Genomic DNA, 27,538 nt, shown 5'->3' with positions numbered 1-27,538 from the left:
AGTGACAGTGGAAAGAGACACACACACACACACTCACACACATACTGTACACACACACAAACATACAATACACACACAGTGATGTAGAAAAGCCTACCTCTATTCCCAGGGATCCTTGGGGTTAATTTAGCAGGACAGCTTCCTACCTCCTTCCCCTGCCTTTGTAAGTGTTTTAATGGCAACAGTACCCTAGCTCTCACCTCTCCTATTATCTGGTGTGTGGGGAGAGGAGGGTGCAGAAGAGAGGGAATAACCACTCTCTCATCCCTGGACATTCTCTACCATCGCCCTCTACCTACCTCTTTCTACCCCCTTCCTTCTCCCTCTTCTGTTTCTATCCAAGATCCCTTGAACCCAGCCACTCACATGGTGCTTTTCTCCATACCCTGGACTAAATGCTGCTCTTCTCCCTCTCTCCATACCCTGGACTAAATGCTGCTCTTCTCCCTCTCTCCATACCCTGGACTAAATGCTGCTCTTTTCCCTCTCTCCATACCCTGGACTAAATACTGTTCTTCTCCCTCTCTCCATACCCTGGACTAAATACTGTTCTTCTCCCTCTCCCTCTCTCCATACCCTGGACTAAATACTGTTCTTCTCCCTCTCTCCATACCCTGGACTAAATACTGTTCTTCTCCCTCTCTCCATACCCTGGACTAAATGCTGCTCTTTTCCCTCTCTCCATACCCTGGACTAAATGCTGCTCTTCCCCCTCTCTCCATACCCTGGACTAAATGCTGCTCTTCCCCCTCTCTCCATACCCTGGACTAAATGCTGCTCTTCTCCCTCCCTCTCTCCATACCCTGGACTAAATGCTGCTCTTCTCCCTCTCTCCATACCCTGGACTAAATGCTGCTCTTCTCCCTCCCTCTCTCCATACCCTGGACTAAATGCTGCTCTTCTCCCTCTCTCCATACCCTGGACTAAATGCTGCTCTTCTCCCTACCCCTCTCTCCATACCCTGGACTAAATGCTGCTCTTCTCCCTCCCCCTCTCTCCGTACCCTGGACTAAATGCTGCTCTTCTCCCTCCCCCTCTCTCCATACCCTGGACTAAATGCTGCTCTTCTCCCTCTCTCCATACCCTGGACTAAATGCTGCTCTTCTCCCTCCCCCTCTCCATACCCTGGACTAAATGCTGCTCTTCTCCCTCCCCCTCTCTCCGTACCCTGGACTAAATGCTGTAAGTGGATATGTAGGCAGGGACAAACCAGAGTTTCACTGCCTTCTCCCCGTTTCTCTCTGTAGGTTGCCTTTGTTGGGCTGAAACGGTGTGTGTTTATGTGTCTGTGTTGTGAACCCAGGCCTTTTGTGTGTGTGTGTGTGTGTGTGTGTGTGTGTGTGTGTGTGTGTGTGTGTGTGTGTGTGTGTGTGTGTGTGTGTGTGTGTGTGTGTGTGTGTGTGTGTGTGTGTGTGTGTGAGAGAGAGAGAGAAATCCCTCTCTACTAGAATGTAGAGGGTATTTGTGAGAGAGAGAGAGAGAGAGAGAGAGAGAGAGAGAGAGAGAGAATGCTGTGGGCTTTGTTTTCACCGCCAGTTGATGTTCTAGCATGGCTCATCTCCAGACACACACTCCTGCTCTGTTGTCAGGATCACAGTCAGTGTGCTGGGTAGAGGAGGCTCCTACTACTGCTTCAGTGTCTCCACCACACCTACACTCATATGTCCTGAAAAAGACTGTTTCCATCTGTAAAGTAAGAGAACAGTAGCAGCAGTAGAGTATGTGATGCAGTGTAAAGGAACTAGTGTCTGCTTGGTGCTGAGGAATGTCTGTGACTGTTGATTTTCCTCCATTTCACGGTGTCCTCTTCAGAGAGCAGATGACTAGCCTTGCTTAGTATGACGAGAGCTCTCCATTTCTGTGTGTGTGCGTGCGTGTGTGTGTGTGTGTGCGTGCGTGTGAGAATATGGGTGGGGTGGGGGATGTTGCCAGGAAGAGAGAAAGGAAGGAGGCAGCAGGAGATCGAGGGAGGGGCCTATTCTTCCCTCCTCTCATCCCCAGGATGTGGTCCATGTGTGTGGACAACCGTGTCGGTCACAGGCCCCCGGGAACAATTACTAAGACTGTGCTTCTCCCTCTCTCCCTCCCCTCTCGCTCTCTATCTTTCTCTTTTTCTCTCAGGCTGACTCGGGCCCTCGTGGGGTCAGTAGAGAGCGTCTGGGGTCAGAGGCGCCCCACCGGCAGGAGAAAGGTGGCCCCTCAGTCCCTGCTCACCTCATGGGAAACCCCTATGCCTTTGGCCTGAGCCCCGGAGCTGTCATGCAGGACGCACGCTTCCAGCCCCTCAAGTCAGTAACACTGCCTGTACAGTACAGTGCTGACAGTACACTCTGTCCTACCCTGTCTTTTATAAGGTGTATTTCTAATGATCAAATACAATTAACTAAGTCAATCCCCTCGCTTCCTATTTCCCTCCCTCCTTCTCTCCCTCCTCTCCCTACCCCTCATCTTCCTTCATTATTCCTATATACTTCCTTCCCTCTCTCCCTCTCCTCCCTCCTTCTCCTCTCACCAGTCTGCCCAGGCAGCTGCCCCATGGAGTGCCCCCTGGTGGTGTACCAGAGGAGTACCTGCGGGGGTTCCGCCCCTACGCCACGGCCGAGGACCTCCGCATGCCTTCTGGACTGCCCCTGGGCCTGGACCCCGCCACCGCCGCCGCCGCCGCCGCCTACTACCATCCCTCCTACCTGCCACATTCCTCCTTCGCCCCCTACAGGTGAGTCAGGACAACACTCGTTGATCTACTGCTAGGTAGCGGTGCTAACAGAACCTTTGAATTGCCTTTAGTCTTTGGTACTCTTTCAGTTTCCAGTGCTTGCTAACACTCAAGGCTAGGGATGCAAACATGCTAGCTAGTGTTTGATGTTGTTGTCAGTGGCTACTACCTCCAGGGATGCTGAAGACAGCCCCAGTTAGCCTCTAGTCCTGTTTTCTGTGGACAGACAGTTTGATGACAAGGCTTAGAATTGATGGAGACAGGTAGTGCTTAGTTATAATTCGATTCTGTCGTTTGCGGGCGTGTGTGTGTGTGTGTGTGTGTGTGTGTGTGTGTGTGTGTGTGTGTGTGTGTGTGTGTGTGTGTGTGTGTGTGTGTGTGTGTGTGTGTGTGTGTGTGTGTGTGTGTAGGTTTGATGTGCTGTGTGCCTTCGGCTATGGGACAGGGTGCATGACCGTGCTATGTCAGCAGCACAGCTGGATGAAAGGAGGGCAGAAGCCATCACACACAGCCCAGTAATGGAGTTAATGAGGAGATGAGCCACGGAGAGACAGACAGACACAGACATCAGGCTGACAACACACACACACATTTGCTCACTCTTTCTCTATCTCTCTCATCCACACACACACACACTCTCATTTTCTCTCTCTCTCTCTCTCTCTCTCTCTCTCTCTCTCTCTCTCTCTCTCTCTCTCTCTGCATGCTGGGAGTGTTTGGTGCATGCTGGGAAGTGTATGATCGAGGGAGTGCGTGTGTTGTGTAGAGTTAGATATTCAGAACTTTCTTTCGGTTTTCTCTTTCTTGGTGGCATTCTTTGTTTTCTTCTGTGCATGATTAAGATTATTATAAAAAAAATTGTGTGGTAGAATTAAGTATTTAGTTTTTTTTTCGTATCGAAATTACCTTGATTTTGGCGGGGATGGCAGCCCGAATTGGGATGCCGTCCCTGTCACTTCGGCACGGCTTTAGGTGTGTTACTGAAGCTACTGTCACGGTGGAGGAGTTTCTGGTCGCCGTAGGAGAGAAGGTAGGATATGAGAATGTTGCTTATGCGTCACGGATGAATAAAGCGGTGGTGGTATTTCTTAAAGAAGAGCGCCTTGTAGATCGTATGGTTGAGCATGGCGTACTTCTTAAAGGAATGTTTATTCAAGTTACGCTGCTTTGTTCTCCGTCAACAAGGGTAACGATTTCAAATGTACCACCGTTTATTCCAAATGAGCTATTGGAGCGCGAGTTATTGCGCTTTGGGAAGTTTGCAAGTTCAATTAAGGTTGTTCCGTTGGGTTGCAAACACCCGGCGTTGAAACAGGTTATGCCGTTTCGGCGACAGGTGTTTATGTTTTTGGACTCACCGGAGCAGACTTTAGAGATATCGTTTAAAGTCAAGTATGACAATAGACTGTATATGGCTTATGCTAGTACGGGTAGTCAACGGTGTTTTGAGTGTGGGGATATTGAACATAAGCGACATGCTTGCCCGAAAAGGGAGAAGGCAGAGGGAGGGGCGCAGGTGGTCATCATAACGCCTGGGCCCACTGATGTAGGGAGAGGTGGGCCGACAGTGGTTGAGCAGCCACAAGCACCTGTTGCTGAGGAACAAGTTATCCGTGTTGAGGGCACGGAGTTGCAACTTGTATTAGAGGGAAATGTTATGCAGCAGAAAAATATTGTTGTAGAAGGTAAGGATGGATCTGAAGAGCCAGTTCCTCAGACTGGTGAGGAGGTGCCCAGTACGAGTGCTGGGGTACAGGAGGGGGTTCATGTGGAGCTAATCTCCCAGGTAGTGGAGGAGATGCCCACTATGAGTAATGGGGTACAGGAGGGGGTTCATGTGGAGCTAGGCTCCCAGGTAGTGGAGGAGATGCCTGGTACGAGTGATGGGGTGCAAGTGGGGAGTGTTGAAAGGGATGTGGTAGAGGGGAGTCAGTGGTCTGTGGCCTCAGCTGAGGAGGATCAGGAGAAGGATATGGATATCTCTTTTGATATGACAGCAGCTGGTGAGGACTCAATTTATGATCTAGAGGAGGTGAATGGTTTTCTGGATCAGACTTTTGGGAAATCTGTCAAATTGGCAGAATATTTTGATGTTGATAAGTTTGTGAGGTCATCTGTGATGTTACAGAAGACGGTGGGGTTAGACCAGTTGAGTGAGAAGAAGCGGTTTCGCTTGAGGAAATTTGTTACTGCTGTCACAGCAGCAAAAGGTGGTGGGAAACGTGGTCAGGTTAATAAGAAAAAATTTAAATAATGATGATGATCATGCTTCATAGGGTGTCTTTTTTCTCTTTGGTTTCTCTGTGGTATCTTCTGCTTTTCCTTTCTCTTTTCTATATGGAGGTACTAAGGGTGGGCTCTCTCAATATTAATGGGGGAAGGGACAGGAATAAGAGTGCTTGGGTATTAGAAGAAATAAAACAGAAAAGTCTTAATGTAGTTTTCCTTCAGGAGACACATAGTGATGAGGCTAATGAGGTTGACTGGGGAATGTGGTGGGAGGGGCAGCATATACTCAGTCATGGTACTAATTTCAGTGCTGGGGTGGCCATCTTGTTTTCCTCAGGTTTAGGGGTGACTGTGATATCTACAACAGAGATTGTCAAGGGTCGGGTTTTATTGGTCAAGGTGGATGTTATGGGTTTTTTTTTTTTTTTTTTTGAATGTCTATGCTCCTAATGAGGGTACAGAGCGTCTTGTTGTGTTTGATCAAATAAAAGAAACCTTAAGACAGTGTGACCAAGAGGGGTGTATGGTTTTAGGGGGGGACTGGAACTGTACTGTGGATTTTACTGTTGATCGCACTGCTGAAGAACCTCACCTGCGGTCAGCCACTTTCCTGTCTGGCTTATTAACTGAGTTTGAGCTTTCTGATGTGTGGAGAGTAAGGAATGCAAAAGTTAGGCAGTACACATGGTTAAAAGTTAATGAAGGTCGTGTCAGTGCAGCAAGGTTAGACAGGTTGTATGTATCTGATCAATACTGTAGTAGGGTTGGAAGGTGTGCCATCACTCCTGTGGGTTTCTCTGATCATCATATTGTTACTGTTGATATTCACTTGTCCTGTCTACGAAGGTCATCACCTTACTGGTATTTTAATGTTAAATTGTTACATGATGTCAACATTTGTGAAAGGTTTTTGTTGTTTTGGGAAAAATGGAGGGTTACAAAAGGGAATTTTGAGTCCTTGAGACAATGGTGGGATGTTGGGAAGGCCCAAATACGATTATTTTGTCAACAGTATACTGCTTTGTCTCAAATTGAAGTTAAAGAGACTATCAAGGCCCTTGAACGGGACATCAAATCAATTGAATTGAAGCTGCTCACTCAGAATGACCCTGGACTAGTCATGAACTTACAGGACAAGAGACATGAACTGAGGTCGTTTCTGCATGAAAGAGTGAAAGGTGCCTTGATTAGGTCTCGTTTCGCTTCCCTCAAGGACATGGATGCTCCTAGTGCTTTTTTTTTTAACCTTGGACAGTCGACATTACAACGTAAACAGATGGTCTGCCTTCGTCTCTCTGATGGGAAGGTGACCACGGATGACAGTGAAATGCGTCAACATGCCGTGGATTTCTACTCTGCCCTGTATAAGGCGGAGGATTGTGACTCTCTGTGTACTGAACAGTTGTTACACGGTCTTCCTCAATTGGGACCTGAACAGAGAGTCGCATTGGACTCTGACATTACACTGCAAGAGCTGTCCACAGCAGTTATGCAGCTCTCAACAGGCTGAGCCCCTGGCATTGATGGTTTACCATCTGAGTTCTATAAGCACTTTTGGGGGTCTATTGGGGAGGATTTTTATGAAGTGGTGTGTGAATCTTTTCATGAGGGTTCTCTTCCTGTATCCTGTCAACGTGCGGTGCTTTCACTGTTGCCAAAAAAGGGGGATTTGGCTCTCATAAAAATTGGAGACCTGTTGCTTTGCTGTGTGCAGAATACAAAATAGTTTCTAAATGTCTCTCAAACAGGTGGAAAGAGTATCTGGGATTGTTGGTCCACAAGGACCAGTCCTACTGTGTACCTGATCGCTCAATTGTTGACAACTTGTTTCTGATAAGAGATGTTTTAGACATTTGTAAACTGTCTGATGTAAATGTGGGTTTACTTTCTTTGGATCAGGAGAAGGCTTTTGACCGCGTGGACCACCAGTACTTGTTTAAAACGATGAAAGCCTTTGGGTTTGGGGATGTTTTTTTGTCTTGGATGAATTTACTGTATGCTGGGGCCTCGTGTATGGTGAAGGTGGGGGGTGGTTTGAGTTGCTCCATCCCTGTCCAAAGGGGCATCAGGCAGGGATGCCCAATTTCAGGGCAGTTATATAGTCTGGCGATTGAACCAATGCTTTGTTTTTTAAGGCCGAAGCTTACTGGTTTCCCTGTGCCAGGTGTAATGAAGGGTCCCACGATAGCACTGTCTGCGTATGCAGATGACGTGACCATTTTTATTACAGGGGCTGAGGATGTTAAGGTTCTCTCAAACGCTTTAAAGGTGTATGAGGGGGCCTCCTCAGCTAGAGTCAATTGGGGAAAGAGTGAAGCGCTGTGGGCAGGTCAGCTTCAGACGGGGTCCGCTCCACGGTTACCAGGGGGGCTTCAGTGGGGCAGAGATGGGATGAAGACTTTGGGTGTTTTTCTAGGCTCTGATGTCTTTCAGAAAAAGAACTGGGAGGGTGTAGTGGAGAAAGTGTGTGCCAGACTGTCAAGATGGAAATGGGTGCTACCCCAGTTGTCTTATAGGGGAAGGGTACTGGTAATTAATAATCTTGCTGCTTCTACCCTGTGGCACAGACTAATGATTTTGCAGCCACCAAAGGGTCTGATACAAGAGCTTCAGAGGACCCTTTTCAATTTCTTCTGGTCTGGACAACACTGGATCAAAGCTGCAGCCCTGTACCTGCCACTGCACGAGGGGGGGGCAAGGTCTGGTAGACATTTCCTCTAGGATCATGGCTTTCCGGCTTCAAGCAGCCCAGAGACTGTTGTACAGTGACGGATCTAGCTGGGTCGACACAGCCTACACACTGATGAGGAGAGCAGGCTGTTTGGGCTTAGACAAGCACATTTTCCTGTTAAAGCTGGAGGGGGGTGAGTTGTCTGGCCTGACTCCATTCTATGAGTCTGTTATGCAGGCTTGGAGGGTTTTTGTCAAGTCCCGTAAGGCCGGCACGCTACCAGGTATGTGGCTTTTAGAAGAGCCTCTTTTTTATAACACTGCCATCCAGTCCAGTGCTCTGGATTCAGCCAGCCTGCGTTCATGCCTGTTAGGTGTGGGGTGCACCAAGCTGGGTCATCTGATGCAGAGCAGGAGCAGATCGTTGGAGGAGCTGGGAGAAAGAGCGGGGATCCGATCATCTCGCCTACTGAGGAAGGTCGTCGCTGAGGTCTGTGACTCCTTGCGAGTGCTTCATCGTCAGTATGTGATTGACACTTCCAATTCTGATCGGTGGAAGGAGGGACTGGATTATGTGTTCCCTGCACTGATTGTTAGTGCTGTGGCGGGGTCATTCGAGGAGGACGTGGGGATGCTGCTTTCCTTCGATACCCCGGAGCTGGGGGAGTTCAAGGAGGTGGGAAAGAAGGCCATGTACAGAATATGTGTAAAGGTGTCCCATGCCTCTTCCCTGGAAGGGGTAAAATCGACGAGGTGGGCGGGTGTGCTTGGTCCAGGTGCTTCCCCAAAAGGCTGTTGGCGATCATTATATAAACTGCCGATTGATAAGAGGACAGCTGACCTCCAATGGAGGATAATACATGGAGCTATAGCCACCAACATGCATCTGGTACACCTGGACCCTACTGTTGGGGAAGGGTGTTCATTCTGTGCAGAGTCTGAAACTCTGGCACACCTGTTTTTACTGTGTCCCAGGTTGGTCGGGATGATTGACCTGATCACTGACTGGTTCTCAACGTTGGGAGAGGTTTTCTCTTCCCAACTGTATATATTTGGGCCAAAGTACAGGTTCAGTCAAAAGGGTGTCGTTGTGTTGCTTAATTTTGTGTTAGGGGCAGCAAAATTAGCGATATGGAAGACCCGAAAGAACAGTATTCAGGGACAGGGGTCTGTGGATGTGGTGGGAATGCTGGAGGGAATGTTGGCAGCGAGACTAAGGGTTGAGTTTGCCTATTATAAACTTGTCAACAATATTGATCTGTTTATGAGTGTATGGGGAATTCAGAGGCTGTTGTGTTTAGTTACTGTGGAGGAGGAATTGGAGTTGTGTTTTTAATTGATGTGTAACTGTGGTTTTGTATGAGTATTTATTGTGTGGTGGGCTCCCAGACCCAATAAAGATTATTTAAAACTCAAACTCTCTCTCTCTCTCTCTCTCTCTCTCTCTCTCTCTCTCTCTCTCTCTCTCTCTCTCTCTCTCTCTCTCTCTCTCTCTGTCTCTCTCTGTCTGTCTCTCTGTCTGTCTGTCTCTCTCTCTCTGTCTGTCTGTCTCTCTCTCTCTCTCTCTCTCTGTCTCTCTGTCTCTCTCTGTCTGTCTCTCTGTCTGTCTCTCTCTGTCTCTGTCTCTCTCTCTCTCTCTCTCTCTCTCTCTCTCTCTCTCTCTCTCTCTCTCTCTCTCTCTCTCTCTCTCTCTCTCTCTCTCTCTCTCTCTCTCTCTCTGTCAAACACACACACATCCAAAGAGAGTGAAGTGTGGCTGCTGTCAGCAGTGTGCTGTGTGGGGTTGATTGAGGTTATTTGACAGGTTGGCTGACCCTCTAATGTCCCCTCCTATGGAGACACACAGCTCAGGTTAATGATGTAAACACTGGTTAACTGGGACACTCACTATTCTATTCTCTCTCTCACTCTTCCTTTCAAATCCCTCCTCTCCATCGCTCTGTCTCTCTCTCTCTCGCTCTTTGTCTCTCTCCCTCTCTATCTTTCCTTTCAATTCCCTCCTCTCTGTTGCTCCCCCCCCCCTCTTTCTCAGGATGGATGATCCGTTCTGTCTATCAGCTCTGAGGTCACCGTTCTACCAGCTCCAAGGAGGGGGAGGCCTGCCCCCCCTGCACCCCTCTGCTGTCCACATGCACCTGCAGGGGGTCCGCTACCCTGGGGACCTCACACACGCATCACTGTCCGCTCTGCAGTCTGAGAGACTGTCTGAAAGGTACTGTCCTCTTCTACACACTCATACATACACATATACTGTACACACCAAATGGGAAATTGTCTGTTTGATCTTTTAATAAGTCTTTCAATGTCTTTCTCGCTGAGTGTTGTAATGGTCAGCTATAATAATGCTCTCTCTTTCCTTCTCTCTCTTCTCTCTCTTTCCTTCTCTCTTCCCTTATGTCTCTCTTTCCTTCTCTCTCTTCTCTCTCTTTCCTTCTCTCTTCCCTAATGTCTCTCTTTCCTTCTCTCTTCCCTAATGTCTCTCTTTCCTTCTCTCTTCCCTTATGTCTCTCTTTCCTTCTCTCTTCCCTTATGTCTCTCTTTCCTTCTCTCTTCCCTTATGTCTCTCTTTCCTTCTCTCTTCCCTTATGTCTCTCTTTCCTTCTCTCTTCCCTTATGTCTCTCTCTCCTTTTCTCTTCCCTTATGTCTCTCTTTCCTTCTCTCTTCCCTTATGTCTCTCTTTCCTTCTCTCTTTCCTTCTCTCTTCCCTTATGTCTCTCTTTCCTTCTCTCTTCCCTTATGTCTCTCTTTCCTTCTCTCTTCCCTAATGTCTCTCTTTCCTTCTCTCTTCCCTTATGTCTCTCTTTCCTTCTCTCTTCCCTTATATCTCTCTTTCCTTCTCTATTCCCTTATGTCTCTCTCTCCTTCTCTCTTCCCTTATGTCTCTCTTTCCTTCTCTCTTCCCTTATGTCTCTCTTTCCTTCTCTCTTCCCTTATGTCTCTCTTCCCTTATGTCTCTCTTTCCTTCTCTCTTCCCTTATGTCTCTCTTTCCTTCTCTCTTCCCTTATGTCTCTCTTTCCTTCTCTCTTTCCTTCTCTCTTCCCTTATGTCTCTCTTTCCTTCTCTTCCCTTATGTCTCTCTTTCCTTCTCTCTTCCCTAATGTCTCTCTTTCCTTCTCTCTTCCCTTATGTCTCTCTTTCCTTCTCTCTTCCCTTATATCTCTCTTTCCTTCTCTATTCCCTTATGTCTCTCTCTCCTTCTCTCTTCCCTTATGTCTCTCTTTCCTTCTCTCTTTCCTTCTCTCTTCCCTTATGTCTCTCTTCCCTTATGTCTCTCTCTCCTTCTCTCTTCCCTTATGTCTCTCTTTCCTTCTCTCTTCCCTAATGTCTCTCTTTCCTTCTCTCTTCCCTTATGTCTCTCTTTCCTTCTCTCTTCCCTTATGTCTCTCTTCCCTTATGTCTCTCTCTCCTTCTCTCTTCCCTTATGTCTCTCTTTCCTTCTCTCTTCCCTTATGTCTCTCTTTCCTTCTCTCTTCCCTTATGTCTCTCTTCCCTTATGTCTCTCTCTCCTTCTCTCTTCCCTTATGTCTCTCTTTCCTTCTCTCTTCCCTAATGTCTCTCTCTCCTTCTCTCTTCTCTTATGTCTCTCTCTCCTTCTCTCTTCCCTATGTCTCTCTTCTACAGGCTCCAGATGGAAGATGAGCTCCGACAGCGAGAGAGGGAGCGCGAGCGTGAACGAGAGCGCGAGAAAGAGAGGGAGCGTGAGGCGGAGCGAGAGAAGGAGCGGGAGAGAGAAAGAGAGAGGGAGCGAGAAAGAGAGAAGGAGCTGGAGCGGGAGAGAGAGCGTGAGCGGGAGAGGGAGCGGGAGAGAGAGAAGGAGCGAGAGAGAGAGAGGGAGATGGAGAGGCAGAAGGAGAGGCAGAAGGAGAGAGTGATGAGAGAGAAGGAGCTACAGTCCAAGGCAATGGAGAGTCACTACCTGGCTGAGCTCCATGCCATGAGAGGACAGGAGGACAGAACCAAGCCTGAGAGACTCACCCTCAACCGGCCAGGTACGACACAACACCACCCACCGTCCTCCAAAACTCTCAAGCACAGTTCTGCCTATCTTTATATTGTACCACTGAAAATATTTCCATGACCTGTGTCACCTCAATAAAAACAGTTCACATCACACTGATATAGGTCTTCAATAATCAGGATAAAAATACATTTTCCCTCTCTTCTCAGACAAAACCAAAGAGCCCGCCCTCCAAGCTCCTAAGCCAATGCCACCAGGCCTCCACTCCTCCCTGAGCCAATCACATCACGGTGTTCCCGGCCTGGTCTCCGCCCATGGCCTCTACCTGGGGCCCGGCGGCGTGGGGGTGGGGCTCACCGCCGCCATGATGCTCCAGCGGACCAATGAGGAAGAGCGCTGGTTGGCGCGGCAACGGATGCTTCGCCAGGAGAAGGAGGATCGTCAGTACCAGGTGTCAGAGTTCAGACAGCAGGTCTTAGAGCAACACCTGGACTTGGGACGACCTGGGGAGGGAGGAGAGCTACGCTCAGACACACACAGGTTAGACACACACACACACACATACACACACACATACACATACACACACACACACACACACACACACACACACACACACACACACATACACGTACACATACACACACACATACACACACACAGTTCTGTGTCCATCCATCTGCCAATTTCTGTCTGATTGTCTTTTTCTCTCCCTCATCCTGAGTCTGTCTGTCTGTCAGTTGAATCTGTCTCTGTTTCATCCTGTCATGTTTGTCCGTCTGTCAGTATTCCTCTGTGTGAATCCTGTGTGTTGAAAAGATCAAAGCAACCCAGGCTGGGTGGAGAGCTGTAGAGGTGGAGAGCTGTAGAGGTGGAGAGCTGTAGAGGTGGAGAGCTGTAGAGGTGGAGAGCTGTAGAGGTGGAGAGCTGTAGAGGTGGAGAGAAGAGGTCTGTGTACTCTGACCACATCCTCCTCTCCTTTCCTCTCCACTATGCTCCGGGCTACTCTGCCTGGACCTGATAAGACCATCACAGAGAGGGAAAGAGAGAGAAGAGGGAGGGAGGTGCCTACCTATATGTGTGTATATCTGGGAGAAGGTGTATCTGTGGAGTTGAGGTGTATGAATTACAGAGGACTGTGTGCATCATGGCTCGTTGTGAGTAACACAACTCATGTGTTACAACTCAGTGCTCATTACAGTCTCTCTCTCTCTCTCTCTCTCTCTCTCTCTCTCTCTCTCTCTCTCTCTCTCTCTCTCTCTCACTCTCTCTCCCACAGATCCATACCAAATCACCACGAACCGGGTGGCCGTGACCTCCACCCCCACCTGGGTGCCCCTCCCCCCCTCATATCCCCCAAACCCCTCCAGTCGCGCGACCACCCCCACCCCCCTCTCCCCACCACCCTGTGGAACCCCGCCGCCCTCATCGATACCGCTTCAGACTCACGACGCACCACCCACCATGACCCACCGGGCTTGGGCCACTACGACCTCAGCCGCTTGCCTCCCAAACTGGAGGATGGGCTCCGGAGGGGAAGGGACCGGGACGGGGGCCTGGAGAAGTACCATCCCCCTCTCCGAGGCCCCCCGGGGCTGCCTGAGCCCAGCACCTTTCTGGCAGAGCTGGAGAAATCCACCCAGACCTTCTTCAGCCAGCAGAGGGCCTCGCTGTCCCTGCCCAGCCAGTACGGAGAGCTGGGGGGAGGGATGAAGAGCAGCGGGGCCCTGAAGAGCCTTCAGGGGCCCTCAGGGATGGGGAGACAAAGCCAGGCCCAGGGACACAGTCTGGGCCAGGGAATGGGGCCTGAGTCTGGCCTAATGTACGATGAGTTTCTCCAGCAGCACCGTAGGCCTGTCAGTAAACTGGACCTGGAGGAGAGGAGGAGGAGAGAGGCCAGGGAAAAAGGTGAAATATACCCTACTGCTGCTAAACCCATTGTTTCAGGCGTGTGTTTTTAGAGTTTAGTTGATTTTGTTTCAATGTTTAGTTTTTGTGTTATGTTGAAAATGCATTCCAAGCTAAAAGTCTAACTTGTGTAGAGATTCTGTTTTTGTGGTGTCAGTGTCAGTAAGTTCTGTTTGTGTAGTGGTAGTATGTACTGAAGTTGTTAGTTGTGTTTGTGTAGTGGTAGTATGTACTGAAGTTGTTAGTTGTGTTTGTGTAGTGGTAGTATGTACTGAAGTTGTTAGTTGTGTGTAAGTCAGTACTAACTGCCTCCTCTGGTCATTCCAGGTTACTACTACGAGCTTGATGACTCGTATGATGAGAGTGATGAGGAGGAGGTCAGAGCCCACCTCAGGAGGGTAGCAGGGCAGCCCCCTCTCAAACTGGACGACTCCACGGAGGTACGGTTTTATCCTGCACACACACTATATACACACTGTTATCTCCTGGCTTTATAATACCTTCCTGTCCCCCTGTAGAAAGTGGACTTCCTGTGTGTGTTTGGTCTGACCACGGTGTCACGACGCGACCACCTGGTGCAGCAGAAGAGGAGGAAGAGGAGGAGGATGCTGAGGGAGCGCAGCCCCTCGCCCCCGGCTGTGCTGTCCAAACGCACCCCTCCTCCCCCGGCCCCCCTCAGCACCCACTTCACCCCAGAGGAGATGGACAGAGCCCCCGAACTGGAAGACAAGAAACGCTTCCTCACCATGTTCAGCCTGTCCCACGTCTCTGTACAGCAGAGGAGAGGTATGTACCCTACATCCTAAACACTACACCCTAACCCCTACTCACCATCCAACCTCACTGCACAGAGCAACTAACCCCCTACCCCTAAAGCTGTCATGGACATGGTTATGATGTCCACTGTGCTCTGGAGACATGTACACAGTGTGACAGACACCTGACATTTCACTATCTCTATTGTACATTATAAACTGGGTGGTTCGAGCCCTGATTCCTGATTGGCTGAAAGCCGTTGTATATCAAACCGTATACCACGGGTAAGACCATTTGTTTTGACTGTTCTAATTACATTGGTAACCAGTTTAGATGCGTTGTGCCTAAGAACAGCTCTTAGCCTTGGTATATTGGCCATATACCACAGCCCTTGTGCCTTATTGCTTAATTATACGTTATATATTAAACACACTGTTGCTAGCATGCATTACACATTACACTGCCTCCCTCTTCAGTGTGACAGCTGGACTTTCTGTGAGGAGAAACAGATACACACACACACACAAACACACACACACACTGCTGTGGCGAGGCGTGTTGTGGCAGCGGCAGGTTTACGGCGATCCCGTGCTAATCCTGTGGATTTACCGCATGCTGCCTGCAGATGGCAGTGTGCAGCCTCCCACACAAACACACACACACACACACTCACAGCAGAGGTGCAGCAGGAATTACAAAGACGTGGATGAGATGTTAATGCTCTCTCTCTCTCTCTCTCTCTCTCTCTCTCTCTCTCTCTCTCTCTCTCTCTCTCTCTCTCTCTCTCTCTCTCTCTCTCTCTCTCTGTCTCTCTCTCTCTCTCTCTCTCTCTCTCTCTCTCCCCCTCCCTCTCTCCCTCTCTCTCTCCCTCTCTCTCTCTCGCTCTCCCACTCTCTCTCTATATATATACCTCTCTCTCTGCCAGATAATGAGACAGTGGTAGAATTGCTTCAGGCCATTAAACAAAAGAGCGTAACCTTGGATACCATCAGACATGCCCCTCAACCCCTATGTAAGACCCCCCAAGCACAGAACTCAGGTAAGCGCGCACGCACGCACAAACACAAACAAACACACACCCTCATTCTTTCCCTGCTGTTTGTGCTTAATCTATCAGACAGGTGTGTGAGAGACATCTCTGTAGTAATGTTACAGGCAGTAATGTTATGGGTTGTGGTTCAAATGATTGATTGCCTGCTGATGTCTTGATACAGTATATTTATATGATTCTGGGTGGGAATGTATCTCAATTCATTGACTGTGACATCCGCCTGTCCCGACAGATCCTGCCTCAACGCTTTCCAGCGAATCAGATGAGCCACTCAGTGTCAGTCCCTCCTCCCCCGGCGGACTCCTGGGGCAGTCTAAACCCCCCTCCTCCTCTGACGCACTGAGACCAAAGGACCCCCCTCCTCCACTCCCCTACCCGGAAAAGACCCGTGGGCTCCCTGAGGGCCCCCCCTCCAAGAGGACCTCGTCATCCAGCCTGCTGAATAGCCTGCGGCCCCCCATGCAGCCTAAAGACGCTCCCCCCAGCCTGAACGGCCGGACCAAGCCCTGGGAGAGCTTTACTGCTGAAGAGTTTGCCCAGCAGTTCCACGAGTCTGTCCTCCAGTCCACACAGAAGGCCCTGCAGAAGCACAAAGGTACCACAGCAGCTCTCGTTCATACTCCAGGTGCAAGTTACCCTCAGGCACAGATCTAGGATCAGCTTATACTGTGAATCTCCAGATCAAATCAAATTGTATTTGTCACATGCGCCGAATAAAACAGGTGTAGATCTTACCGTGAAATGCTTACTTTCAAGCCCTCAACCAAAAATGCAGTTTTAAGAAAAATAAGAGTTAAGAAAAGATTTACTAAATAAACTAAAGTAAAAAGAAAGTAACGCAATAAAGTAACAATAACGAGGGTATACACAGGGGGTACCGCTACTGAGTCAATGTGCTGGGGTACAGGTTAGTCGAGGTAATTGAGGTAATGTGTACATGTAGGTAGGGGTAAAGTGACTATGTATAGATAATAGATAATAAACAGCGAGTAGCAGCATTGTAAAAAAAACGGGGGTAAATGCAAATAGCAATTTTCTTAACTGTTCAGCAGTCTTATAGCTTGGTGGTAGAAGCTGTTACGGAGCCTTTTGGACCTAGACTTGGCACTCCCGTACCTCTTGCCGTGCGGTAACAGAGAGAACAGTCTATGACTAGGGTGGCTGGAGTCTTTGACAATTTTTAGGGCCTTCCTCTGACACCGCCTGGTGTAGAGGTCCTGGATGGCAGGGAGACTCCAGCCACCCTAGTCATAGACTGTTCTCACTGCTACCGCACGGCAAGCGGTACCGGAGTGCCGAGTCTAGGTCCAAAAGGCTTCTTAACAGCTTCTACCCCCAAGCCATAAGCCTGCTGAACAGTTAATCAAATGGCTACCCAGACTATTTGCATTGCCCCCACCCTCTTTTATGCTGCTGCTGCTCTCTGTTTATAATCTATGCATAGTCACTTTAACTCTACCTACATGTACATAATACCTCGATTAACCGGTGCACCTGAACATTGACTCTGTACCGGTAGCCCCTGTATTTAGCCTCGCTTGTTATTTTACTGCTGTTGTTTAATTATTTGTTACTTTTATTTTCTATTTTTTACCTAACACTTATTTTTCTTAAAACGGTATTGTTGGTTAAGGGCTTGTAAGTAAGCATTTCACTGTAGGGTCAATTTGATTAGATTAGATTTTCCTGTTGTCCATGATCATCTCCTTTGTCTTGATTATGTTGAGGGAGATGTTGTTGTCCTGGCACCACACTGCTAGGTCTCTGACCTCCTCCCTATAGGCTGTCTCATTGTTGACGGTGATCAGGCCTACCACTGTTGTGTCATCTGCAAACTTAATGATGGTGTTGGAGTCATGCTTGCCCACGCAGTCATGGGTGAACAGGGAATACAGGAGAGACTAAGCATGCACCCTTGAGGGGCACTGGTGTTGAGGATCAGTGCGGCAGATGTGTTGTTGCCTACCCTACCCTGTTTAGTCCCAGGGTCCTTAGCTTAGTGATGAGCTTTGAGGGTACTATGGTGTTGAACGCTAAGCTGAAGTCAATGAATAGCATTCTCACGTAGGTGTTCCTTTTGACCAGGTGGGAAAGGGCAGTGTGGAGTGCAATAGAGATTGCATCATCTGTGGATCTGTTGGGGCGGTATGCAAATTGGAGTGGGTCTAGGGTTTCTGGGATGATGGTGTTGATGTGAGCCATGACCAGCCTTTCAAGCACTTCATGGCTACTGATGTGAGTGCTACGGGGCGATAGTCATTTAGGCAGGTTACCTTGGTGTTCTTGGGCACAGGGACTATGGTGGTCTGCTTGAAGCATGTTGGTATTACAGACTCGGTCAGGGAGAGGTTGAAAATGTCAGTGAAGAAACCAGTTGAAACCAAAATAGATCCTAAACCTGACCATTAAGGTTGTGCAGGATTCATAGTGTTTTCTCATCGCAAGGGGTTAAATTAAAAAAAAAAAAAATACTATCGTAAGTGCCAATGTATTGCCATTAAAGTAACAGGGTTGACTGTAACAGGGTTGAGGTTTTCATCTTAAAACTTCTTGAGCCTATGGGGGCGCCATTTCGACTTTGTAAAAATGAGTTCCCAAATTAAACTGCCTCGTACTCAATTCTTGCTCGTACAATATGCATATTATTATTACTATTGGATAGAAAACAATCTCTAGTTTCTAAAACCGTTTGAATTATTTCTCTGAGTGAAACAGAACTCATTCTGCAGCACATTTCCTGTCAGGGAGTGAGATTTCAGAAATCGAGGTCCCTGTTCTGAGGTCAGTTTATAAGTCCCCATGTAAGCCATCGGGCTACATGCACTGCATACGTCTTCCTCTAGATGTCAGTAAGCGGGGAGAATTTGAATGGAGTGGATTGCGCAATCTGGGACCTTATATAAGACCGTGGAACGGAAGTACCGTCCTTTTCAACGGTGCGCCTGGCGCAAGAAGACATCACAATGGCGTCCTGCAAACGCTTTCGTTTTAGTAGTTCTATATCTCCGGTCATGTTTTTATTCGTTATAGGTGTTAAAGACATCATAAGGTAGTTAATTTAAACCGACTTATAGCAGTTTATTGCGATTTTCTGGGATTTCTTTGTCATGCGCTTTCACGAGGTGGACACCTCTCCAGTTGGTGGCTAACATTAGCGGCTATTTCGACCGGACAAGAGGACATCTTTCAACCCAAAGACGATTGTTCTGGAGAAAGGACACCTTGCCCAAGATTCTGATGGAAGCTCAGCTAATAGTAAGCAGTCTTTATGCTGTTAATTCGTACTTATGTTGACAAATGTTAAATAATAATTCCGCCATGAATTATGGGGCGGTCTCGCTTTAGCGCACGCTGTATTGCGCAGTAACGTTCATTTTAAAAATCTAACCCAGCGATTGCATTAAGAACTAATTTATCTTTCATTTGCTGTCCAACTTGTATTTTTTTGTCAAGTTTATGAATAGTTTTCGATTAGAATAGGTGCCTTTCCCAAGATTTCTCCTGACATTTTCTTTGCAGCTTGACTACTTTTCTCATTGTATAACCACGATTTGTGCCGCTAAATATGCACATTTTCGAACAAACTCTATATGCATTGTGTAATATGATGTTATAGGACTGTCATCTGAAGAATTCTGAGAAGGTTAGTGAAAAAATTAATTTATTTTGGTGGTTTATACGTAATCGCTATGTTTGGCTTGAATCAATGCTGTTGTGATGTTTGCTATTGTGGTATGCTAATATAACGCTATATTGTGTTTTCGCTGTAAAACACTTAGAAAATCTGAAATATTGTCTGGATTCACAAGATCTGTGTCTTTCAATTGCTGTACGCTGTGTATTTTTAAGAAATGTTTTATGATGAGTAATTAGGTAATACACGTTGCTCTCTGTAGTTATTCTAGTCGCTTTGGTGAGAGTTGTGATGGTGGCTGCAATGGTAAACTATGATTTATACCTGAAATATGCACATTTTTCTAACAAAACATATGCTATACAATAAATATGTTATCAGACTGTCATCTGATGAAGTTGTTTCTTGGTTAGTGGCTATTTATATCTTTATTTGGTCGAATTTGTGATAGCTACATTTACATTTAAGTCATTTAGCAGACGCTCTTATCCAGAGCAACTTACAAGTACATACATTCATACTTTTTTTGTACTGGCCCCCCGTGGGAATCGAACCCACAACCCTGGCGTTGCAAGCGCCATGCTCTACCAACTGAGCCACACGGGGCCATGGTAGTGCTGCCTTGGAGTAAAAAACTGGTGGAGTAAAAAAAGTGGTGTCTTTTGCTAACGTGGTTAGCTAATAGATTTACATATTGTGTCTTCCCTGTAAAACATTTTAAAAATCAGAAATGATGGCTGGATTCACAAGATGTGTATCTTTCATCTGGTGTCTTGGACTTGTGATTTAATGATATTTAGATGCTAGTATTTACTTGTGACGCTATGCTAGTAGCTTTTCTACTGATGGGGGTGCTCCCGGATCCGGGTTTGGGAGGTGTTAGAGGTTAAATCAGCCATAAATCCCCTCGTGACAGAGGGAATGGAAGCTTGTTCTGTGCAACAGGGATGGGCAATTGAATGCAAGTTTCCCCCCCAAAAATGTATTGTTAAAAAATGTCTCGCCTATCTATCAAATCAAATGTATTTACAAAGTGCTGTACAGAAACCCAGCCTAAAACCCCAAACAGCAAGCAATGCAGGTGTAGAAGCACGGTGGCTAGGAAAAACTCCCTAGAAAGGCCAAAACCTAGGAAGAAACCTAGAGAGGAACCAGGCTATGAGGGGTGGCCAGTCCTCTTCTGGCTGTGCCGGGTGGAGATTATAACAGAACATGGCCAAGATGTTCAAATGTTCATAAATGACCAGCATGGTCAAATAATAATAATCACAGTAGTTGTCGAGGGTGCAGCAAGTCAGCACCTCAGGAGTAAATGTCAGTTGGCTTTTCATAGCCGATCATTAAGAGTATCTCTACCGCTCCTGCTGTCTCTAGAGAGTTGAAAACAGCAAGTCTGGGACAGGTAGCACGTCCGGTGAACAGGTCAGGGTTCCATAGCCGCAGGCAGAACAGTTGAAACTGGAGCAGCAGCACGGCCATGTGGACTGGGGACAGCAAGGAGTCATCATGCCAGGTAGTCCTGAGGCATGGTCCTAGGGCTCAGGTCCTCCGAGAGAAAGAAAAAGAGAATTAGAGAGAGCATACTTAAATTCACACAGGACACCGATAAGACAGGAGAAGTACTCCAGATATAACAAACTGACCCTAGCCAACCGACACATAAACTACTGCAGCATAAATACTGGAGGCTGAGACAGGAGGGGTCAGGAGACACTGTGGCCCCATCCGATGATACCCCCGGACAGGGCCAAACAGGAAGGATATAACCCCACCCACTTTGCCAAAGCACAGCCCCCACACCACTAGAGGGATATCTTCAACCACCAACTTACCATCCTGAGACAAGGCCGAGTATAGCCCACAAAGATCTCCGCCACGGCACAACCCAAGGGGGGGGGGGGCGCCAACCCAGACAGGAAGATCACGTCAGTGACTCAACCCACTCAAGTGATGCACCCCTCCTAGGGACGGAATGAAAGAGCACCAGTAAGCCAGTGACTCAGCCCCTGTAATAGGGTTAGAGGCAGAGAATCCCAGTGGAGAGAGGGGAACCGGCCAGGCAGTGACAGCAAGGGCGGTTCGTTGCTCTAGAGGCTTTCCGTTCACCTTCACACTCCTGGGCCAGACTACACTCAATCATATAACCCACTGAGGAGATGAGTCTTCGGTAAAGACTTAAAAGTTGAGACCGAGTCTGCGTCTCTCACATGGGTAGGCAGACCATTCCATTAAAATGGAACTATATAGGAGAAAGCCCTGCCTCCAGCTGTTTGCTTAGAAATTCTAGGGACAATTAGGAGGCCTGCGTCTTGTGACCGTAGCGTACGTGTAGGTATGTACGGCAGGACCAAATCGGAAAGATAGGTAGGAGCAAGCCCATGTAATGCTTTGTAGGTTAGCAGTAAAACCTTGAAATCAGCCCTTGCCTTAACAGGAAGGCAGTGTAGGGAGGCTAGCACTGGAGTAATATGATAACATTTTTGGGGTTCTAGTCAGGATTCTAGCAGCCGTATTTAGCACTAACTGAAGTTTATTTAGTGCTTTATCCGGGTAGCCGGAAAGTAGAGCATTGCAGTAGTCTAACCTAGAAGTAACAAAAGCATGGATTAATTTTTCTGCATCATTTTTGGACAGAAAGTTTCTGATTTTTGCTATGTTACGTAGATGTAAAAAAGCTGTCCTTGAAACAGTCTTGATATGTTCGTCAAAAGAGAGATCAGGGTCCAGAGTAACGCCGAGGTCCTTCACAGTTTTATTTGAGACGACTTTACAACCATCAAGATTAATTGTCAGATTCAATAGAAGATCTCTTTGTTTCTTGGGACCTAGAACAAGCATCTCTGTTTTGTCCGAGTTTAAAAGTAGAATGTTTGCAGCCATCCACTTCCTTATGTCTGAAACACAGGCTTCTAGCGAGGGCAATTTTGGGGCTTCACCATGTTTCATTGAAATGTACAGCTGTGTGTCATCCGCATAGCAGTGAAAGTTAACATTATGTTTTCGAATGACATCCCCAAGAGGTAAAATATATAGTGAAAACAATAGTGGTCCTAAAACGGAACCTTGAGGAACACCGAAATGTACAGTTGATTTGTCAGAGGACAAACCATTCACAGAGACAAACTGATATCTTTCCGACAGATAAGATCTAAACCAGGCCAGAACTTGTCCGTGTAGACCAATTTGGGTTTCCAACCTCTCCAAAAGAATGTGGTGATCGATGGTATCAAAGGCAGCACTAAGGTCTCTATCATCTCTATCATCTATCAATGGGTAACAGTGGTGACTTGTTTTGCTTGACTCGCACGGTTTTCCAGCCAAAAAGCATAGACCCAACTCACCTGCTTTTACACGATGATTTGACTATTATTTGTTCAATGTTTATTTTGAAAAACATATTTAAAAAGGAATAGTTTCACCATATTAAAAAAAAAGTTCACTAAATTAAATGAATATTAATCTTCAGAAATTATTTTGTCAAACAAGAACATAACTAGGGCTAACAATGATGGTAATAAACTTGAAGAACTTTGGGTTAAAGACCCAATACAGTCAGAAACATGATATTCCTGTGTTTTATAAATATTTCCACACTATGAGTTTGAGATAATACTGTGAAATTGTGAAAATTATGATAATTCCCTTTTAGTGTAAGACTGTTTGGTGATTGGAGTTTTGGCCTGCCTGGTGACATCACCAGGCGGTACATTTGTTAATAAACCAATAAGAAAGAGAATAACTACTAGTTTTTAGTTTTCCCTGCCCTACTTTGACCACTCCCAGACAGTCATAGCAAAATTCTTGCTTGAGAAATTGCTCGTTGCTAAAAGGCTATTTTGGTTTATTTTTGACCATTTTAATTGAAAACAATCACAGTACGATCCTTAATTTTTACCCAGAAATTGTTTGAAATGTAGATAAAAACTGCTGCATTGGACCTTTAAAAACATGCAAAGGACATGTTCTGAAGTTTGGCACCTTAGCAAATTTTTATTCAAAAGAAAAATCTGATTTATTGAATTTCCCATGTGGTCAATATTAAAGGGCACTTCATTGAGTATAACAGGCTTATACAATTCAGTATTGGTGCACAATTTCTCCTTTAAATATCAAAGGGGCGCAAAATGTTCTCTATTTGTGGAACAACCCAAGTAATAACAGTGATGATGTGTTAATGTAATATCTTGGGCTCCCGAGCGGCGCAGCGGTCTAAGACACTGTATCTCAGTGCAAGAGGCATCACTACAGTCCCTGGTTCGAATCCATCCTGTATCACATCTGGCTGTGATTGGGAGTCCTATAGGGCGGCGCACAATTGGCCCAGCGTTGTCTGGGTTTGGCTGGTGTAGGCCGTCATTGTAAATAAGAATTTGTTCTTAACTGACTTGCTAAGTTAAATAATGGTTAAATAAATATAAATATCCCTTTCTCTCCCTTTCTCTCTACCCCCCCCCCCCCCCCCCTCTCTCTCTCAAGGTGGAGCCACAGTGATCTCAGTGCCCTCTCACCTCCAGGACTCCTCCGTGCACTACAACATTCCAGAGCTGCAGAGCACCCCCAGCCGGCCGCCCCCGCCACACACACACCCTCACACACACCCGCACGCACACTCCATCCAACACCCGCACTCACACCCGCACCCCCAGCCCAATGGGCAGCACTGCCCCCCGCACCCCCACCGAGAGCCCCCAGGAGCGAGGGAGGAGCAGTCTGCACCAGAGGACTCAGAAGAAGACGAGGAAGAGGAGGAAGAGGAGGCCCCAGTACCCAGGTGGCAGGGGATTGAAGCGATCTTTGAAGCCTATCAGGAATACATTGAAGGTAAGCAGTCAGTCACTTTTCTGTTTATTTAAAGGCCCAGTGCAGTCAAAACGTTATTATTTTTTTGGGGGGCTGTTTTAGTGGGGTGAAGTTTTGTCCTGCCTGGCAGTGAATTAGTTAATAGACCAATAAGAAAGAGAGCTCCAAACCTCTCTGCCAATAAAATATAGTTTTCAGTTTTCCCCTTCCCACTTAGAGCACTACCAGACACTCCTAGTCAAATTCTTGCTTGAGAAATTGCTATTTGCTAAGAAGCTTTTTTTTCTTCTTTTTTTGACCATTTTAATTGAAAACAATCACAATAAGGTACTTAACTGGCTGCATTGGACCTTTAATGACTAATGTCCTTGATTTTGGAATCGTTCATGTATGGTTGAAATCTAGAGACCAATGGACATTTATGACTTTTTGGTTATGAGTAGTTGTAGCGTATTCCCAACACTAGAGGGTGGTATTTATCTTTTTCTACTACTCTGTTGGTCCAACAAATAGGATGTAAACAGTCAAACATACATACACTATCTGTAATGAGTCTTGTGTAGTGAGTTGTGTGCTGCTTGCCTGAGGCAGTATGGTCTGCTGTAGCTCTAGCTGTCTGCTGCTCTCTGGTTATTGGTACATGGGGAGAGACAGGTAGGGAGTGTTAGCGTGGATGCTAATGAGAACCCAGGTCATATCCCCTCAGGCTCACTGTTATTCTCTTCTCCTTCCTCTCTCCCTCTCCTCCTCTGCCTCCCTCCTCTCCTTCTCCTCCTTCTCCTCTCCCCCCCTTCTCTTCCCCCGCCTTCGGTCCTCCCTCCCTCCTTCAGAGCAAGGTGTGGAGCGCCAGGTGCTGCAGAGCCAGTGTCGGAGACTGGAGAACCAGCACTACAACCTGAGCCTGACAGCAGAGCAGCTCTCCCACAGCATGGGGGTAAGACCCTGTCTGCTACATCTATCATCACTGAGCTTCTTTCAAATCGTTTGGAGGAAATATAGTTTCTATTTTAATCAGCTATGTTCAATTGTATTCTTCATACTGTAAAATATTATTAAATAATGCCACAGAATTCTAAGCAAATGTGTGTGTGTGTGTGTGTGTGTGTGTGTGTGTGTGTGTGTGTGTGTGTGTGTGTGTGTGTGTGTGTGTGTGTGTGTGTGTGTGTGTGTGTGTGTGTGTATACTTGTGCTGCGTTTTTGTTACTTTCTCTTTATGGTGTTGTTACATTTTTGTTAATATGGTTTTATTGACTCTACTCCCCTCTCTCTCTCTCTCGCTCTCTCTCCTCTCTCTCCTCTCTCTCCTCTCTCTCTCTTCCCCCCCCCCCTCCTTCTCTGTTTAAAGGAGTTGATGTCTCAGAGACAGAAGTTGGCGGTGGAGAGGGAGAAGTTACAGGCCGAGTTGGAGCACTTCAGGAAGTGTCTGACGCTGCCGCAGCCCCACTGGGCCAGGGGAGGGCACTACAAGGGTTACCCCCCCAGGTGACAGCTCCACAGGAGAGAGGGATGGATTCATGGATTCATTGATAGATGGATGGGGCTGCCGCCAGCCTGCCAGGGACGGTGCCACCAGCCAGTGGTCTGTGCTAACCCTGGGGTCAGAGGGAGCAACGGGCACGTCACACACGGGGCAAAGCTCTAGGACGGCATGGTCAACACACACACAAACATACAGAAGAACACACTCACACCATTCTCTTCAGCAGGCACCAGTTACTCTCTTACATTGCAGTCCCAGCCCCATCCTGGGCTCACCTCACAGCCACGCCCACACAGACAATCCTGCAACCGGAGAGCAGCTCAGCCCTAGAATGGGTGTGGTCACGTGACAGAGCGCCATCTACCACCAATCCAATGCCCTACCTCTGGCCAATCGGACAGGACTGAACCTCCCAGCATCTCTCCTGGCGGCAGGTCAGGCCAGCTTTCAAACTTGAAATGCACTTAAAGAGAAAGACCTGAAGAACTACCTGGTGGTACTGTGTTACGACAAAGAACTGTTCAAATTAGGGAAGAACTTACAAAATGCACATTTTGGAATGAATAAAGGAAATGTTTTATTTCGAGATGAGAATAAGAATTTAAAAGGTGCTTCAGCCTTGTATTGTAAATAATATTAAGACTAAAAATAATTTTGTATGTTTTTATTACTTTAATCATTGTTCTATTAAGAAGAAGAAAATAAGCCTGTCATTTTTTTATATGTTCATGCTTTTTTGGTTGAAACAGAAAGCTTTGCTTTTAGTGTTTGTTCTGCTGCTGTTCAGGACTGCCCTGTTCGGGGGTGTAGATTGAAGGAGAAAAGGAGAGAGAGAACATGCTCCATTCCTCTCCTCTCCCCCTTTGACCCAGCCATGTGTTCTGCCATAGCAGCAGCCTGAGCTCCAGCCACAGCCCTCCCTCCCCTGGCCTCCAGGCCCCGTAAGGCTCACTGAGATGGGGGTAAGACCTAACTCCAGGCCCCACAGGCCTCCCAGATCCATGCACTCCGCCAGAACACCAGCCCCACACAGAACCCCTCCTGTCAGGAACAGCATGTTTTACCACTCTCCCTGTGTGAGTAGTTACCCATGGGAAAGAGTGAGTGACAGCTACAGTTACAATGTCATCCTTTACTTTCTCTCTCTCCTTTTCCCCCCTTCAGCTCTAGTCCAGGGATGAGCCCTTAGTAGAACTGTTAACTGATAACTAGACCCGTCTCTCTGGACCTTATCATTAAGCACGAGGGGCACAACACACATTATGATGAGACATTCATATCACTGAACCCACAGAGAGGAGGGAACAATGCAGACAATACCACGTCAAGATTCTTCTCCTTTGTGTTTGCCATAAAAGGAAATAGTGCCAAAAAGTAGCCCTCCCTCGCACAAAATATCATGCGACTTTTTTAAACCTCCAAATAGAGTAATTAAACTAACTCCCTGAATTTAAATGACCATCCCACTTCTAAACATATTATATTACTACATTGATCCCACTTATCATAATGTCAAATCCCTTGCCAACAATTGGTTAATGGACAATTGTTTTTCACTTGAGGGCCTTCAAATCCAAAGTCAATGAAAGGTTCTCTTTTGCCAAGTATATGAATCCTTGTCCTGCTCTGCACTGTGCATCTATAGTGTGTGTTTTCATGCCTACATCAGTCCACCTTGCTGCTGGCCATAGCTGTCTCCTGTGCCTCAGTACCCCTGTTCCCCAGTCTCTCTATTCCCCTACCTTCCTTCTGTGGGAGTGTCTGGCCTTTTAGCCTTGCAGGAGGACCTCCGGCAGCATAGATCGCAATGCAGCGTGGGTATTGTAGTGCTGTCAGTCAGAGTTGACAAGGCTGAGTATGTAGTCCTAAACGGGTTCTGTTTGAACTCCAGTCTGATGCTGTGGATGTGAGATGGCAGGGAGGGGAGGGTGGCTGCAGGTCTGGTCCCTACATCCCTCTTTGTTCCACTCCTGGTGAGCTCTCAAAGGAACACCCAGTTAGGGAGGCGGAACCATGTTTACAGACCAGAGCAGAGCTACGATAGGAGCACCACTTGTCAATCAGACAGCAAGCGCTACCACTGAGTTAAGCAGCCAATGAGTTAGCGGGAGGACGTTAGGCCCTTCCCCAGAGCCTCCTTACTCTACCACGCACGCACACGCAATAGCCCCCTTACTCTATGGAGGATGTCTAGACTCTAGATGCTGTGAAACTCTGATTTTAAAATGTACTTGTTTGAATTAATTGTAATGTAATATATTATTTGTTGAATGTAGTAATTAGGTATTTATGAATATATTGCTGTAATTTCAGACAAAAAAATAAAAGAAAATA

General features: G+C 47.1%; 1 protein-coding gene and 1 non-coding gene across 2 annotated transcripts in view; one reads left to right on the top strand and one right to left on the bottom strand.

Moving 5' to 3' along the window:
• LOC120024825 (genetic suppressor element 1-like) overlaps positions 1-27,538 on the top strand; it is a 31,483-nt gene extending 3,945 nt beyond the window's left edge. Inside the window, exons 3-15 of the mRNA XM_038969150.1 lie at positions 2,063-2,288; positions 2,516-2,716; positions 9,648-9,827; positions 11,239-11,606; positions 11,785-12,115; positions 12,855-13,483; positions 13,811-13,923; positions 14,002-14,269; positions 15,165-15,278; positions 15,523-15,885; positions 23,401-23,745; positions 24,555-24,658; positions 25,070-27,538. Of these exons, the coding sequence (XP_038825078.1) occupies positions 2,063-2,288; positions 2,516-2,716; positions 9,648-9,827; positions 11,239-11,606; positions 11,785-12,115; positions 12,855-13,483; positions 13,811-13,923; positions 14,002-14,269; positions 15,165-15,278; positions 15,523-15,885; positions 23,401-23,745; positions 24,555-24,658; positions 25,070-25,210 (3,383 nt within the window). The 3' untranslated portion in view covers positions 25,211-27,538. The remainder of the gene's footprint in view (positions 1-2,062; positions 2,289-2,515; positions 2,717-9,647; positions 9,828-11,238; positions 11,607-11,784; positions 12,116-12,854; positions 13,484-13,810; positions 13,924-14,001; positions 14,270-15,164; positions 15,279-15,522; positions 15,886-23,400; positions 23,746-24,554; positions 24,659-25,069) is intronic.
• On the bottom strand, positions 19,457-19,532 carry trnaa-ugc. The gene has a single exon. It is a non-coding gene; the product is annotated as a tRNA-Ala (tRNA).

The sequence above is a fragment of the Salvelinus namaycush genome, chromosome 30 (genome assembly GCF_016432855.1).
Source record: "Salvelinus namaycush isolate Seneca chromosome 30, SaNama_1.0, whole genome shotgun sequence".
NCBI lineage: Eukaryota > Metazoa > Chordata > Actinopteri > Salmoniformes > Salmonidae > Salvelinus > Salvelinus namaycush.
Note: the sequence above shows the minus strand (reverse complement) of the source record. Positions and strands in the feature narration are given on the sequence as shown.